Genomic DNA, 18,503 nt, shown 5'->3' with positions numbered 1-18,503 from the left:
AATTCATGTCACCATCAGCAGGTAACTCTTCTGTGTGTGTTTTTTTTTATTTATTTTGAGAGAGGGAAGGGAGGAAGAGAGAGAGAGAGAGAGAGAGCGAGAGAGAGAGAGAGAGAGAAACATCAATGTGCAGTTGCTGGGGGTTATGGCCTGCAACCCATGCATGTACCCTGGCTGGGAATCGAACCTGGGACACTTTGGTTCCCAGCCCGTGCTCAATCCACTGAGCTACGCCAGCCAGGGCTGTAACTCTTCTGTTTTTGAGTAATAGTTCCTAGCTCACTTCTAAAGCAAATATCTGATTATAGAGTCAGGTAATTATGCTGCCTCAGCTGCCCTTCACGAACTGGGTGTCTTCAAATCTGCCCACCATAAAATCACGTCGACCCTATAAAACATGCCAAGAAGTGTTATATAAAACAACAGGCTTTATGGGCCACAAGGATAAAAGTATTATTTAGATGGGCTGTTCACTTAACCCTGGCCAATACACCAAGGTAACAGGTTTGATCCCAGGTCAGGGCACATACAAGTAACAACCAGGGAATGAATAAGTAATTAGAACAACAAGTTGATGCTTCTCTCTCTCCTTTTCTCTCTTCCTCCCTTCCTCTCTCTCCCTAAAATCAATAAAAAAAAAATTAAATGGGCTGCTCACTTAGAACACAGAGCATGGACATTTTATACATTTATTGGAAATCCTTATAAAATCTTGGTGAACAAAGGATGATCACATGAACCTGTTCCTTAGCAACAAAAGCTTCCTACTGTAAAGGAGACAATCGACCCTTTCTGCAGTAAATTTCAGCAGACGTCAGGCTTCATTAATAATATTTATTTTAAAGATCACTTTTTATTGTAACAAATATATAGTCATCAATGTTTTACAAATTGTCAAAAATGCTTTAAGTACAAAAGAAATACATTAGTAAAATGAAAGTTATATTGTATTATTTGGTACATACTTAATACTGTCGACATGCACACCACACGCCAGAAGAGTTCATGCATTATTGGAAGAGAGAAGAAATAAGCTATAATGGCTATACTGTCGCATTACAAGTTCATTGCTTCGGTCAGTTTTCTTTCTTCAGGGATACCATTTACCTGCAATGGGTAAGAACGAATGTGGGCAAGTATTAGTCAGGCATGGACACTTGTAGATTTTGAGCAAAACACATTATGACAAGCAGTGATTTCCTATCATCTTAACATAATTTAAAATATTTTCTCTGCATTTGGTTTAAAATTTTTTCCAAAGGAAAAATTCTAATTGAGTCCTTTCCTTCCTGGGCCAAAGCTACAATGTTCTGTGTTTGTCAAAAGGCACGGCTTAAAAATTCTTCCCACAGCAGACAAAAGAATGCGGCTGACTGCTGGGTGTATGACTGTACCTTTTAATGGGGGCTTTTTAGAAAATATCACGTGGGTTGGAAGTGCTGAGAAAATGAGAAAACCAGAAGAGGCATCGATCCTAGTGCCTGCGCCCAGGCCAAAGGGGAGCACTATCATCAGCTTCTAACTGCTCTACCATCCCAGCCCGGCTTCCGTCCCAGGGTCACAGCGCCACGGCTAGTTCATTTCTTAAACTGTTCATGATCATTTAAAAGAAAACAACTAAATAAAACAAACTTCAAAGTATGCTCTCCCCTAACAAATTCCATATAGGCAGCCACAAATAAAATTACGTGGTATCCAAGAGACAGACCTTGTGCTTAAATTAGCTTCACAAAGAAACTGTATAGTGTTATTAACCACTGTCTCCTTGTTACATTTAATAAAAAAAGACAATAAAACCGTGACACTTAGCATAGTCCTCTGAGGTACTTGGGAAAATCAAATTACTATTTCCTGATACTTGTGGCAAATCCTGCTGCCTCTCTGTGGCACTACAATAAGCAGGGTGGAGGAGAAGAGGTATCGCACCCACGAAAATATGGACACGGCACTGAACCCGTGCATGTGCAGACAGAACAGAACACCTTAGAAACCGAGAAACAAACTCTGTTTTTTTTTTTTTCATTCCAAGGAACAGAATGGGAATAAAGAATGTAACCTGCACATTTAGCTCTTCTCTGCAGGAGACATGACTCTATTTGATTTTACATTTAAGTGAAGCAGAAACACAACAATCTATCACATTATTAAACATTCCAGGTGGCCGCGCACTCTCGCTCGCTCGCTCTCTCTCTCAGCACTTAGATACTTTGAAGACTCACCAAAAACAAGATGAAGAAAGAAAACAACCATGAGAAAATAGTGCACTTTAGTCAATAATATGCTCCAAATTACAGAAAAATGTAAGAAAACAAGACGATAGGCAACAGGCTATAGTGTTAACTAAAAAGGAGATCAAAGCTTTCTTGACTCAAGCAAAATGCCTGTTCCCAAAAACCTGACTTAGAAAAACAATTTTAAAAATAGCTTGAACAACCTAAAATGCCTCGAGGGAAATTCTTTGGCCCCTATCACATTTGCATAGGCACACATTGTTCCTGTATTTGGAAATGCTGCCTATGACTAAAATGAAGCACGCTAACAGATCTACTTGTTAGATATCCATATAACTATCAAGTAAATCTCCCTAATATCATCTACTTAGGCTTCCTTATTTCTCCCCAATGGGGAGATAAGTAAAGTGTGGATTTTTAAAATACTCAGAAAGGATTTCTACTTTGGCAGGAATTGCCTCCCTTCTACTAACTCTTTGCCTGAAGTAATGAAGAATCAGAGAAAAGACACCTTAGGAGAGATGGAAGTCTATGAGGTCAAAGAAGAACTTTTACCATTTCTATTGCAGAAATACACTTAAAAATTTTTTTTCTCTTTAAAAAATAAAAGCCACATAATTAGATGTAGTGGGGATTCATTTACTTTTTTGATCTTTATATAACATATTTATAACAAAGTTTGTTCCTTCATTAATCTCCTGAATGCTTACATCAATATATTGAACAGTCTTGCTGAAACATGTTAGCATTTAATTAAAACAAGTAATCAAAATTATGGGGGAAAGTTCTGATAAACGTTATTTTGTAATGAAAATCTGATGAACAACTTCATTATACTTGCCTCAAATCTTTGAAAAGTTGTCAAACGAAAATCTCCTTAAATTCCCGAAAGCAGTAATAGAGAGGATAACATTTGAATGAAAAATATCCAGTACATTTCTATATGTGCCTAAAGTTTTAAAGAGATGTACTTAATAGCTTCCCTACCACAATACCACTATTCATACTCAGAATTCCACATCCAACTTACATTTTTAAAACTTCTCTTGCTTTTCCAAAAGAGCTAAAAAGGCATTACTGGTTGCCTGGCAATTAGAATTAAGAATCAACCACTAATTAGAAGACAATCATGAATAAGTTATCTACTCGGTACCGAGATGAATGAAATAATTGGCTGTGGAAATTTTTTAGGGACACTTGAAAGAAATAAACTTAAAGAAAGCAAGTCTTAGGCAAATAGAATAGTCCAGGGAGGATTGCCCACCATCTTGTTGTCCTTGGTCGTGTTCTAACAGCTTTTAAAACTGGCGTTAGAACAGGCCAACCATTTCTCACTCATCCCCCCGAAGCCTCAGTGATTAGTCACAATAGTTTCCTTTTGTAAGAGTCAGTTTCAAGCTGCTCACTTACTGAGACAAATCCTGGATGCATCTAAGCTAAGAATCTTTCATACCAAGGGAAAGAATAGGCAGCTTCGCTGAAAAAGGGGGATTTCATTCAGTCTTCCTTAATTAGACGGGACCTCCATGGGTGTTTTCGCTTTAAGATCATTGACCCTGTGTTTATCACTTTGATGCCAATCTATGCAATAATCTATTGTTCTCAAGTTCTAACTCTAAGGAAGGCCATTGTTTTTGCCTTACTTGCAAAGCTCAAGCCAATAAATTATACAGCACTATAATCGTCTTTTAATCTATTAATTTCATTCATAAATATCAACATATGAGTACATCGATTCATTTACTCACCTGTAGTCTGCTGTTGGGGAATCTGAGTCTGATGTGGCAAGTTCCTAGAAATGATTAACATTTTTTTTTTAGTAAAGCTGTGTTTGCTTACACACATGTAATCAAAGAGTAGAGATATTAGAATGACAAACTTTTTGGCTAGAAGGGACCCCCTAAATCATCTACTGCAGCAAACCCCCACCCCAAGTTTATGGATGAGGAAACTGAGGTCTGAGGAAGATAAATGAAAACAACATTGGTAACATTCATGGAGTTGCTACTACACGCCACATTCCATCTCACAACAAACCCTAGGACACAGGTATTACTTCCCCCAGTTTACAGAAGAATAAACAGGCTTAGAGGTCCAAGACTATGACATAGCTAGAAAGTAGCTGATACAGAAATAAGCACAGCGTTCTGGGGCTTGTGTCTGTAACCTGCACACTTTCAGATCCAGGTCTAGAACACATTTATACACTTACACACGCCCACAGAACAGCACGTATAACCACCTTCATTCACTATGCCTAATCCGCGCCCCTTTCTCCCCATCCTAGGAAATGCCAGCTGCCACCTGCCCAACTGTGCCAGTCAAAATCCACAAGTCATCACCAGCCCTTCCCTCCCCATCTCTAATCACTGGGGCATTCTTGATATTCCTCCTCAATTTTTTTCAATATGCCCCCTTCTTTCCCATCTCCATGGCTAACCTGGTTAAAGCCAGTGTCCTTGCTCACTTGGATCTTTGCAGCTGATCTGAATTGCTTCCTTATTCCCACTCTCGCCCCCTTATAGTCCACGGTGCACATCGCTGTCAGCTGCTCTCCTAAACACAACTCTGATTATATCATTCAGGTAACACGCATTTCATTATTTTCTTATACCCACCTCCCAACTAAGTTCCCAGGCTTTGGTGTGCCCCTAGAAGGCCACCCATGTATCTGGTCCCTGCGTGGAGGCCTCCCTGACTGCGGAAACAGAGCTCCCAACCACCACCACCACCAGATCCCACTTGTCCTTGCAAATTCAACTCAGAATTTGTTACAGTGAACAAATATTACTCTTAGAATTTAAAAATAACCCACAGGAATGCTAACTAAATTTTAATGTATTATTTTTAATTAAAAAAATAACCTCTCCAATACCACCATTTCAGCGCCTCCTCCCTCTCGAAGTACCACCCCGGTAGGTCACCAGTCAGCACGCTTCCCATGCTATCGGCGTGCTTCCCTGATGTGTCTCGTGGCCCTGGGGCACGTCCACCTGCAGAGTCATCCTGTTCCATCTAGTATCCCCGGCAATAAGCACGAAATAAATACTGTTTGAATGAATACGTGCAACAGTGTGGATACTTACAGAGATTCACAGGATACACATGTGTTTAGTAACACATAACATTTAGTTTCAAATTTGATATTAAAATTAGTTTACAAAAATGTACAATTTAGATTTGTGTGGGAGAAATTCTAGGAGTTAGTCCCTTGCTACAGAGTAGGGTTTGATCCAAGCCAGGGCTTTTCAAAGTTTTTTTGTTTCTCTTCAGCAACGGAATTCCTTTTAATTGAAATCCTAAGCAGAACACCACGCACAAAAGAGATAAACGGGAGGCTGCCCCCAGTTGAGACAAGGGAGCTGGGGAATCCTTCCCGCTTTGTTTCCTATGCCCTGCAAGCTGGCCCCTAGGGCACATCTAAGAAGTCTCCAAGAAGCAAAGTTAGAAAACCACTGATCTAAAATTATTTCAGCCAGGCAAATATTAGGTTTCAAACACAACAATCCAAAGTGGAAAAAATAGTACATGTTAGTTAAATACTGTTTCAACTCTTGAATTAATCTATAGGAATGTTAATGACTCTGAGTGATTTTTTTTTTTTAAAAATTTCAGTTCCATTTTAACATGCTGTTAATAAGGAAATAAAATCAATTCTAATTCAATTTAAGGAAGTTACTTAATAATTCATGTCAATAATTACATTCCTTTTTGCTATTACCTATCAGCCCTATTTATCCTTGTGTGGTCTCAGGAAGGGTTTTTTTCTTTTGGTTTGTTTATTCTTTCCATTTCACACTAAGCATTTATAATGGTTTTGACGATGAAAGTAAAGAAGATTAATTTATAAACCACAAGAGGAAATAAATTCTAGATTTAAAGATGGGAAAACAGACATCTTTACTACAAAAGTAAAAATGCCATTTCATGGGCCTTTGGGAGCAGGAGTGGGGTGGGGAGGGCAGCAGAAATCTGAGTTTTAACTTCTCGGAGAAAACTAATTTGTGTCTTTTCTACATAAGAAACTCATGCAGCACCTCCCACCACCTACACACCCTTTCTCATTTCCTATCAGCTCTAGCTCTTCCTAGCATATTCAAGGATTAAATCAATGTATTCTGACAAAATAAAAATAACAAAGAGGACAAAGAATGCCCTTCAAAAGCCATAGGTTAGGGGTACCAAAATTCACCATTGGTATTTAAATGAAGTCCTTGGAACCCCTTCTCCTGTTGGTCAGTGAACATAATTTGCAAGACACTGATCAAAATCTATCTACACCCATTTCTTCTCCAGCCTCTGTTTTTACCTCTTCTGTTACACTGCTAAACTTTCTACACAGCAAAGGACTTGGCTAGGTTTGAAGAGAAATGGTTGGTTGAGGAAGTACATGAGCCAGCAAGAAATCTGGAGAAGATATATGAGAAAGCTACTGTGTGTATGACACTGGTTTGGGGATTTAGAAGTATCTGCAGTGCATGTCCCAAATGGTTACGCCTGAACAGTGTACATGCACTCCTTGCAAGTTCAATTCCATCTGAAAGTGCTTATGTGGACAAAAAGGTGCTCAACAAAAAATATGTGGAGATTCAACTTCCCCAGAGTCTCCAAGGTATGCACACAGAGCTCTGTCTTTGTGGTTGCCCAAACTTGTTGACTACGTGTGAGCCTGTGAGTGTTGAACGTGTTAATATATCTATGATGGGCATATTCGAAGTGGGTGTTCCATTTAAAAGCTGAAGAGAGGTACCCCATAAGAGCACTGCTTCAGGATATTGGGAAGATGCTTGTAGAAAACTCTGCTCAGTTAAGAGGCAGAGAACTCAGTAAGAGAATGGAACCATTTCCATCTTCAGTGAAAGCAGGCTGCTTAAAGGCAATTATACAGGCTAGTGGGGGTTGACTTCAAAGAGAATTCCAATAATCCTTCAAAGAAAGGACCTTTATAAAGTCATAAAACTATTTAGAATAATTAAGTTATTAACAAACAAACTGAACAATTATTATGTATAAACTGCACTACATAGAAAAAAGACTTAAGAAAACTGTAATTCTCTAAATTATTAGCATTAATTATTTTCTAATTTTAGTATCATTAATTACATACATTTAAATAGAAAATTATGTAAATGAACTATTGCACAAACTTCATTGTTTAAGAAGGCAAAGGTAATAACTTACAAATTAATAAATAAATGATTTGGGGTGAGTATGCAATTACTTATTATTTGTACAACCATTTTAAGGTAATTTGATATTCTTGGATATCCCGTAGGGTAATTCTATGAGTAAGGCTGATGATTATCAACCCATTATATTCCTACTTGCTTGAAGACTCAAAAGCAAAGAAAGGTTAAGTGATTTGTATAAATCCATATAATCTGTGCCAGAGTTGAAAATAAATGACAGTTTAGTTATGTGGAACACAAAACTACAAAACACTTCTCTTCTGAATTACCATGGAGTCACTAAACAATAAGACACAGTAATAGATTTTTGAAGTTTCCCAATTATTTCAGCCAAACTGACATTGTCCAAACCTCACTGATTTGAACGTTGTAACTCTTAGTGTTCAACTAAGGGACATGCCATTATGTGGATTTAAGAAGGGGGATACATACCAACTGGATCTGCATAATTTTAACTTCAAAACCTATGGTAACTTTAACCAAAATCAATGCATAAAGGAAAAAGGAGACATTCATTTATTTCATTTAATTTTTCCCCTGCTTAAAGCAAGCCAAAAGCAAACCTACCACAGCTTTAAAATGATACCATACAAACCTACAGAAAGAAAACCCATCAAAGAGATACTGCCCTCAGTGCTTTCACTGTATACTTATTGAATTACAAAAAAAGTTAATGGCTCCAAAATATTCTTAGTTGGTTAACACTTCCTGTCAACAGGAATCATTATCTTGGTCCCCTGAAATACTCTCTTCAACTGATAGTAACTTTTATTGAAATCTAATTTTTTACTTATGGAACTTTATCATGAAGTTAGTTATTATTACCAAAGGGAATAATGGAAAAACACTTCAGATAAAAGCTAAAATGATTAGTTACCAAATATATTTAATTAGAAGACTTAATTCTACTTTTATACTTGTTAATTTGCAAAAGATTAAGCATGACCTACCTCCTGTTACAAAGGAGACCCAATTACCCTGGATTAGGTATTATGTGTTGTATAATGAATAAGGAAAATTTTTGTATAGCCAATTAAAATCTTTCTAGAAAATGTTTAGGCACTTGCCCCTATTATGCATTACATTCAATCCTGTATGAAAATACCTCCCACTCAGGAAAAGCTTATAGATACTTATATGTTGGTATAAGAAAAGAATAATGAGAAGGAAGATCTACCCCTTAAAATACCAAGTGTCCTGGCTGTTGTGGTTCAGTGAGTTGAGTGCCAGCCTGTGAACTGAAAAGTCACCAGTTCAATTCCTGGTCAGGGCACATGCCTGGGTCTCGGGCCAGGTCCCCAGTTAGGGGCGTGCAAAAGGCAAGAGGCAGCTGATGTTTCTTTTGCACATTGATGTTTCTTTCCCTCTCTTTCTCCCTCCCTTTCCCTCTCTCCAAGATTTTTTTAAAGAGTAAGTTATTTTTTGGAAAATTGAATAGCTGGCATCCTCCAGTCAATGCCTGCCATAAAGTTGTCAAATGAATACAATTTCCCAGTGGTTTTTAGATTTTCACGGTTTAGCATTTCTCTGTCCCATCCAGGCACTGTTTTCTAATCGGCACCCACCCACCTCTCCACACCATTCTCCTCAGGTGGTTTACGGTTTACGGAGGTGTGAAAAGTCTGGAGGCCCGATAAGCATAAACCCACAAACAGCCCCAACACTCTAGGTAATGGGTTGGACTGCCCCCTTTCACACTCTCCTGTGCACATGCCCCTCAGGGATAATTAGAAAAAGTGTGAGTAACATCCCCATCCCCGCCTCCAGCCACAGCAGAAATACCAGAAATAGCAATGTAGCTTATGAATCCCCAAACCTGCATCCTTTCAGTGTTTCAATCAGGACTTCTCAACTTCTTTCTTGCTCCACCATAACACCTGTCCGTCAGATTCTTAATCCCCAGAAGGAGGCCTCGAGATCCATACTAACCAGTAAGAGGTCCACAGGTGAGTGTGGCCTTCAACTTGGCTTGGGACAACCAAGCCAGACCTGATTGGCCTTTTCAGACCTAAAGTTCTATGACTTAGAATTTCACTTTCTTAATTTAAATCATTACAAAGCTTTATCTTTAAGGTGCATTGGGCAAACCTGTAATCTATTTTTTATGTTAAATCTTCGGTCATAACCCTAATCACAGCAGGGATTTTGGGGGCAAAGCAACATTTGCTTTTTTAAGAATTACTTTGTAATACAATTTACAGCAATGAATTGTAACGAGTTAGGGACTGTCTAGGGGAAAGAATACTTTTGACTCTTAATGGTAACCTTTATTCGCTGAACTACAAAGATCACTAGTAAACCTGCAGAGGCAGGAACCCTGATGTACCAGGGAGCCGGGACATTCTACAGACTCTGTGGCTAGTGCTCCTCAAGATTCTCATGGCCAATGGAAACAAGGAAGGTGTAAGACCCTGTGCAGACCAGAGAATACTAAGACAGGCCAATTACTGTGTCCCAGGCAGAATCCTGGGACAGGAAAAGGACATCAGGGGAAAAACTAGTGAAATCTGGAGGAAAAAAGTCTGAAATCTGTCTGACAGTAAAGCACCAGGGTTCGTTCCTTACTGTAACAGATATAATAAAACACTGGAATGTTCTGCGTTATTTTTGCAACTTGTCTATACCTCAAAAATCCTTCCAAAACAGTAAGTTATTAAACAATAACTACATTAGCAAAGATGAAATTAAATGTCCCTTACATTTCTCTACCTGGTGACAGTTTAACAGGCTGTTTGCACGGTCTCTGTCACCTGAGCAGCAGAGGATCACTGCACAAATGAAATCGCTCCTTTCTGAACATATGTTCCATCACCAGTTTCTCTGCACTATTTAGTCACCTTGCCTGCAACCTCAATCAGGGAACCTTCTGACCTTTTAAGGTCAATGACCACATATTTATCCCTGACTCGACCAAGGTAGGTAAATAATCTAATCTCAGTTTTTGACCCAGCTTAGTTTTGTCCCTTATACGTGGCTCAATTTTATCATCTGCAAACAATAAAACATTTGTTATTTCTAATTTATGGTGCCAACCTGGAGTCCCACGAAGCATTTTACCAAAAAATCAAAACCAAAAAACCAAACGCCCCCCCTCCCCTCAAAACAAACCCTAAGCCCCCAAACAATAAAACACTTGTGTAATTGAGAAATAAATGTGACAGGTTCTCATTATGTAACTCTTATAAATTCTCTATACCTAACTCTGTTATGAGGAGGTTCTCTATACCTCATGGATTAACTTGTTTAAAAGACCCAAATATGTTTCTATGCAGCTTTGAATGTTCATGTTCTTGAGTCTTGCCTAGAAGCCAACATAAACTTTCAGCCATGTCCTTATGCTTGAATGTTTCTGGTGTCAAGTTTGAAGAATACCCACAAAATCCACTAGTTAGCCAAATTATTTATGAGTAATAAATTCAGTACAGTTAGTTTGAACAGGTGAAGATGAAATACATGCCCTTTTAGGAAGAGTTAATTAACAATACCAGGCAGCATTATCCAAGCACATACCCAATTATCAAGTACTGTGATTCCTCATCAAATATTTCATTTTGAAGTTAAGAATTCAGTTCAATTCAAATGACTAAAATATTTACATATGTGTGTGTATTTGGTACTGAAATAGGACTTTAAGGACAGGGTATGCTTTTAAGGTAAGGAGTGAAAGCTGAATTTGCATAAAGGACAGCTGTGAGGAACGTGGGATAATAAATCTCCTATTATCTGGCATGGCTGGAAAATGAGGTTAATCACATATTCTACCTTATAGGGAGTTACCATAGAGACTGTGCACATTCTATCCATTTCTGGGAATAAAAGAAAGATAATATACACTCAACAGCGAAACTATACCGAATGCAATTTAATTTTCCTCTGATGAGTCAGACGCACTTGATGATCTAGCAGTGCCTCAGAATAACCATTGTGAGCATCATCAATTATCTATGCACCCTATTTGTATAGAAGTACTAGTTAATGGAGTTTTTCCATTAGCAGAAATCTGAATTATATGAAGGTTTTCTGGACTTAAAAATTTCAATAAAATAACCTATTGCATTTACAAATAGAGAGATCTGATCAACATAATGACAGTCCTCACGGGGTTATGGAAGGACCTGGGAGATGCATGTGGTTGCAAATGAGGTAGAAAATTTTATTTCATTATAAATTTTATTTATATTGCAAAATCCTACCTACAAGAAATCAAAATAATCTTTAAGGAGCTATTCTTATGTTCAATATATATGGTTAGAAAGGACAGCTAAAAAATCACACTTTTCTCCTCCCTTACACTTTAAAAGCAATAGTTTTACTGATTTACAAACATATTCAAGTTCCCGTACTCATAATGAATAATTCTCTATTTTGAAATTGATACTATTGTTGTATTGTCAATAGAAGCATTTCCCAAAATGTCTTCTTTAAAGTTCCATCTTCGGATCTTTCCCCATGGGCTCACAAACCAAAGTGACACACTGAAGGCTCTGAGAGCTCTTCTGATTAAAAAAAGCTAAAGACAAACCCATCTCAAGTGTATCTGACCATTTTATTTTTGAGAACATATATCCACATTTGAAGAACATTTATCAACATTTCACTAGCAATTTTGGGTAAATAAAATGAGATATTATTTCTCATTTTAAAGAATTATTTAACTCTTTTCATTTTGTAAAATGACAAGGCTGTTCATAATTTTCCTCTAAAAATGGCAGGAGAGATTGTTAAATTGTGAACTCTTACAATATTATTGAAATTTTACTAATCCTCCTCATCAGCATCAAATCCTGGTAAAGCGGGTTTTATGTCTCGCTAACCGTCAGAGAACACAGAAATCCACCCCTCCATTCAGTGCAACTCCACTTTGTATGACTCTAATATTTACTTCCTTGATAGAATATTAATATTTCCAACACTCAGGTTTTAAATCACAGTTTTCCCCACGGTAAACAGGACTTGAGCCAGTAAGTCACAAACAGGCACATACATACCTTGGCCTATTCCTCACTAAATCAATACTGTTATATGAGTTTAGGAAAATTCTCACAGTACTTTCAGATTTCCAAAGTATTTTGGACAAATTTATTGAGTCTGACTGTCTATTCTACTCAGAGTAATTACTGTTTAATCTTCCAGTTATCACATGCACTTTATATGGCTACAAAATAAGCATCCTGATGGGAAAATGTTGGCACCCAGTACTCTTCCCAGACAAACCTTTAATCAGTAAGAGGTTACTTCTATTTCATATCCTAAGGTTTATGTGCCTGTGTGGGAGAGGAATTTTCCTTTCTATCCATTTACTTAGAAAAGTGAAACAGAGGAGGATGTCAAAAATCAAACTTGTGACTTCCATGGGGAAACGGAATTGAACCCTTTTTAACATATGGTTAAAGAAAAAAGAAAAAAAGAGACATGTTCTTCAAAATAAAGGGCAGTTTCACCGACAATTCAGTTATACCAGAATTGACCGAGGCATGCAACAGGGTGTCCTAAAGAGCAACAGGGTGACTTCCTCCCCGCTCCCCCTACGCCTACCGCTCCAGGCTTCCCGACCACAGCCCTAGCACAACAGGAGGGTCTGCACTGATACACTGTGTTTACAGCCCAAGTTAGAACTACTCGTTTTGATAGATGAGCAGATGACAAAAAAACAACTTACGTTAAATTGTTCTGTGGTAATAATATTAAAATAATAGGTTAAAAGAACTAAATAATTCTAATAATAGCTCTAAAAATAATCAATTTATCACACTCTAGAAAAGGCTCTCCTTTTCACAATGAACTTATCTCTGAGCAAACATATGTTAGTTTATTAGCTGTGTCAATTTCTTAAATATTAAGGTGGATTATGGTAGAAAAAACAATAAAAGAATTCCCTGAAAGTAACTGTATTAATTTGGGTCAGTACAGTAGGATTGGGATCTACACTATCAATGTCTTTTTGGTGTTTTCTCTTCTCTATAAACAAACAAAAAACAAACAAACAAAAGCACCAATAATGAAAAGCTCTGGTCTTTCTAAACAGGAACTGGACACATTCATGCATATTAATAATCACGGTTTCAAGTGGTACTTACTGCTGCGTCTGCATCAATGGCATATTAGTGCTCTCATAATTGTCTGCGTGGAGAGGAGGTATGATTTCCCCTGTTACAGGGTGAAACACGGGAAGCGTTGACAGGGGCCAAGCTATCTCTCTATTCTTGGACATGTCACGAAGTTCTTTGGTAGATTTCTGAATAGCACTATGATGGACCAGTTGGATGCTAGGTCAGAAAGAAATAAGACAACATATATTTAAAATCATATATTATCCCAGCGGGTCATCAATTTGAAAAATTTTTTGAAAAAATTTTTTTAAGTAGGAGGCCATTATTGCACTTTCGGCTTTCTACAAGTTATCTCAAAAAAAAAAAAGAGAGATACGTTTCATATACTTTTAACATAGCAAAACTGGAAAGTATAAACTAATTTTTAATTAGATGTCTTTTGTTAAACTAAGCTATGAAGCATTGTGTTAATATTACAGCCCTAAGTAACAAACTAGCATTCTACTTAATTTCTACGACTAAGATTAAACTACCAGAGCTTTTATATTGTTGCTTCTGATGGGGCATTTATAAATACTCACAGAAGTTTCATTTTATGGTAGGTTATTACTGTAGATTCAGGAAAGCGTGTATGAAAGGTCTTTTCATCTGTTCTCTGGCTTATAGAAATGCAGATTGGGAAATCACATAATATAAATGTCAAGTTAATACTCTGAATCTGAAATATTTTAGGTTTACTTTTTATTTGTATAATCTTAGTTTTCAAACCCTCTTTTTATTTTTAATGTCTACCCCTCCTAAATCTCTCTATTTAGAAAGCAGCTTTCACACTCATGAAATCAACTATGAGAGATGACCAATGAAAACAAAGCATGATACACACGTGAGAAGCATGATGAGCAACTGAGAAGTGGAAAAAAATGATAAAGAAAATAACAGGAAAGAAGACACTTACTCTGGTGTTTGCATGTTTCTCTTTTCCCTAGAAACAAAACAAAATTTATGAATTAAATCATAGCATTGATATTTGGAATATTAAGACTATATGCTCATGAAATCTTGCATGACGTGGAAATGCTGACACTGTCACTATTAAATGCCACCAGGCAGCATTTGCCACCAGGCTGATGACATTACTTGGATGAGTACACATACAGAGATGGAATACTGATGAGAAACATACAGAAAAATGGGGAAAACAAAAGGAGATTAAGAATCAAGCTCTTCGAAATAAATTCTACGACATGATGACATCAGGCTACATGTAAAAATGGAAGAATTTGTTACTTGCTGCTTTATTAATTTTTTATCCTTGGCTTTGTTACTCTGACTTCCAAATAATCTCAGGAGATTATTTTAATTGATATCCTGACCGTACTAACTATTCATGAACTAAATACTCATTACTCAAATTATAGACTAATTTTCATTAATTTACTCCTAGGTTTATAGGTATGGGTATATATATTTAGACATTTAGATTGTCACCCTGTTTGACAGCAGAACAGTTTCAAGAAGTCTGACCATTGCTCCTGATCAAACTAAGACTATTTAGTTAAAGTGCAGTGACCATGTCATAGATTCCAAAGTCTCTGCTGACTCAAGGTGGCTTGCGTCACCAAAATATCCAGCCTTACTTATTCTTGGGACTGATTTTGCCAGCATGAATTGTCATCTAGCCTTTATAATTTTTGAACAAAGTAACTATATCCCCTCATTTGATTTATTAGACTCCACACTATTTTAATTCATTTTTAAAGGAATAAAGTACTATAGTTTGACTTGAACACAATTTCCACTCCTTGATAAAGTGCTTTATGAATTAAATGAAACTTAGCTTTTAATGGAATCTTATATGTTGTTATCTCAGTAGGCTCTATAATTTTTTATTAGTGTTTGAAAGTACTCACACGCCTTCCCGTCGGCAGCACATGATATAAGCAAGTATTAGAAAAAGGACCAATGCTACCGCCGAGGGCACAGCCAGTGTAATTAGGAAATCCGTGTAATAGTCTCTGCTTTTCAAAGAATCAGAAGGGGGTTTGTACTCTCCACCATCAGGTAAGATCCCCTCTCCACGAATCACTTCCTGATAGGTGGACACTTGCTTTGTTTTATCAACCTGATACAAAAGAAGACAATTACAAATCAAATCAATGGCTGCAAACATGATGAGATTCTAAGATCTAGACATATCAAAACATTCTTTGACAAACTTCTGAGAAGCAATCTTTTCCCATTACTTTATCACCTTGAACTCGCAATTTTTGAGGGCAGCCAGGAAATAGTAATGAATAAAAGTAATAAATTGAAGGCTGTATGTTGGCCTACTTTTGACGTTCTCTCACTATACTTGTACATATATACATGTACATATACATACTACGTGTGTATGTGCAGTGGTCCCATTTCTGTTCTCCAAAGCAGAAGTCCTTCACACTAGTATGTAAATATCTTATTGCCCAACGATAAACCTTTAGTGCGGATGTTAACAAACCATAAACTTGCTGATAACCAGGTATGTGGGTGTGGTTTCCAAAGTTAGCAAAACAGGAAAGAAATAAATGAGAGGCAATTTCTCAATGATTATAACCTTGAACTTTCTGGCATCCAGTTGACAGAAACAGTTTTTGGAAACGGTAGTCTAAGGACCATGTAACCCATCCAAGGCTATCGTTTTACTGAATTCTATCCCCGAATCAAAAAAAGCTTATTGGTACTATATTAATCTACCTCCACTGTAATTGAACTGCTTTCACTGAGTTGCATTTAATTATGCTAAGGATTTCTTTAAAACCATTACAAAAATGGCCATGTGAAATATGTTACTACATCTGCCACTCCCCTCAAAAAAAAAAAAAAGTTGGGAAGAATTATTTGTGACATTTCTCAGTATCCTCTCCCAAAAGACTCTACTTGAAGAATTTTGCTAACAACACAATGCTAGGAAAAACTATCCTCTGCCAAAAAAAAACTCATGGCGTGCCCCCTTCCAGAATGGGAATTCAATAACTGATGGACTTCCTTTTTAATACTGGACATTAGTAGTCTTGCTGTTGAACTTGACTTTAGGCTTACTTAAAAAAAAAAAAGAACAACTAAGGCCCTGATTTTCCTTTTATATTTCATTTATTTTGTTTATTCCTTGATTCTTTCACTTAAGCTTCCTGAAACCTTCTGTTCTAAAATGTAACATATAAATAAAACATGTAAAATAAACAAGGAAAACTTCTAACCTTTGTATTTACAAAGTCTTACCACAAAAATTAAAATCTTCAAAGCCTGTCATTTTTAAACATTTCAAAATTAGATGATATCCCTAAACGTGAACGTTTCACAGCACCAGCACAAGGCACATGGCATTCACTGTTAGGCCCACTGTCCCTGGATTCTGGCTAGAGGCGTCTATTTAAACAAATTATGAACGTAGTTGCCAAGTGTCTCCGACCCTCATACAATTACCACCACAACTGAAATACTGAGCTCTGAAAATTCAATGTTTATTTGTAAGACACAAGCCACGCCATCTTCGTAATTTTACTTGATTTAAGAGGGCAAAGAAAGAGCATTGCTTTCCTAAGACACCAGCGATAAAAAAAGAAGAGGCAGGGCCAAGGGCCACAGGTGCTAAGTGCTACAACGTGAGGAAGATGTTCTCCCCTGCTGGATCCAGGAAAGCTGCCTGCAGTTGGTTCGCTGAGACATGAGGTGACAGTTGTGTTTATGTGTCAATAACTTTGTTCAAATGTCAACTTTAAACTTAGATCTAATTCAGTCACCACCAATCATCAAGGGTTGACAGAAGTTAAATCTAAAGGTCACTAAAGAAATAAAACTTTTCCCATCTTCCAGAAAGCAGGATCAAAAAATATTACATACATTATACATATCTCACACAGACATGAAACCTTACCCACGTTTCCCTAAGTCTTTTAGCATGCTAATTAAAAAAGTTGTTTAGAAGGAAATATTTGATATTTATGGAACTGTGAGTAAGATTCTAACTTTCCTCACTTGGAGTTGTTCCCTCTTCCCTTGGGCTTTCCCTACACTTTTTGAGTTTCTAGGACACTGAATCATAGCACAATATTGCTTTATTTTCAGGTCTTTTATTGTACTCTGGTCTCTCCTTCCAGAGTGGGCTAGGGGAGGCATATCTGAGACTTTCTATGCATGTCACACTGACTCTGTAATTTACCCTGATTTAGCAGCCACCTGGATGTCCAGGGTGAGCATTTGGACCACCTGCCAGGCTAATCCTGCCCAGCAACGAATCGAGGGGGGACTGAGGACAAAAGTGCAGATACTCTTTCCTAAATGGAAACACTGTCAATAAGCTTGCCAAATGCTTCAAGTCAAGAGAAGTCCATTTCAGTGAACAACTTAAACCCAGGATTTGTTCCTAAAAGCAATTCAGGTTTTAGTCAAATGTTATCTCCTACCACATCACTTCTAATTACATTTGCAAGAACGGAATATAATCAAAACTCACCAACGAAATTTTGCACCAGTCAATGTAAAATTGAGTACGAAATTTTTTATCACATGTGATTACAGGCTCCATTTCTTGACTGCATCTCAATTGATTCTGTGGATTTTCAACTTCTCGTAAACAAGAAGAAAATGGGACATCGGCACCAACCATGACATAAACGCTGCAAAATTGTGAAACTCTCAGGTTATCCTTTAAAGAAATTGAAAACACTGAAAAACAATCTACCCTGAAAGCAGGATTCATCCTTTTGAATCGAGGGATTATCTGGAATCTCCCCTAAGGTAGAGGCTGGGCTTTAAAGGCAATGATTCGAGTAGGGGCTTCCTTTTATGCTTTCTGTCATTCAGCCAATATTTACTGAGGGCTCTGGTAGACCAGACATTTTCTCAATTCTAAGTTAATTTCTAAAAATTGTTTTTCACCCTACTTATTTTAATTCAAAGCAAGTATGTATCCTATTCTGCTTACTATATTGGGTAGATTACTTACACTTAAAAATTGCTCTTAAATTGTTTAGAAAATAATACCATCACTAAGA

At 37.2% G+C, this 18,503-nt stretch overlaps 1 protein-coding gene across 4 annotated transcripts in view; it reads right to left on the bottom strand.

Moving 5' to 3' along the window:
• Positions 1-825: 825 nt before the first annotated feature.
• SGCE (sarcoglycan epsilon) overlaps positions 826-18,503 on the bottom strand; it is a 67,965-nt gene continuing 50,287 nt past the window's right edge. For 2 of the 4 annotated variants that reach the window (XM_045827702.1, XM_045827703.1), the window contains exons 6-12: positions 17,963-18,125; positions 15,381-15,592; positions 14,426-14,452; positions 13,498-13,686; positions 3,980-4,023; positions 3,073-3,107; positions 826-1,107 (exon numbers count right to left, since the gene is read on the bottom strand). In XM_045827702.1, coding sequence (XP_045683658.1) covers positions 1,057-1,107; positions 3,073-3,107; positions 3,980-4,023; positions 13,498-13,686; positions 14,426-14,452; positions 15,381-15,592; positions 17,963-18,125 — 721 coding nt within the window. In that variant the 3' untranslated portion in view covers positions 826-1,056. The remainder of the gene's footprint in view (positions 1,108-3,072; positions 3,108-3,979; positions 4,024-13,497; positions 13,687-14,425; positions 14,453-15,380; positions 15,593-17,962; positions 18,126-18,503) is intronic. The other 2 variants (XM_045827700.1, XM_045827701.1) reach the window with 2 other exon arrangements.

The sequence above is a fragment of the Phyllostomus hastatus genome, unplaced genomic scaffold, assembly GCF_019186645.2.
Source record: "Phyllostomus hastatus isolate PE091 unplaced genomic scaffold, TTU_PhHast_1.1 phas_scaffold_78, whole genome shotgun sequence".
Lineage (NCBI taxonomy): Eukaryota > Metazoa > Chordata > Mammalia > Chiroptera > Phyllostomidae > Phyllostomus > Phyllostomus hastatus.
The sequence above is the reverse complement of the archived record's forward strand: the minus strand, read 5'-3'. Positions and strand labels throughout refer to the sequence as shown.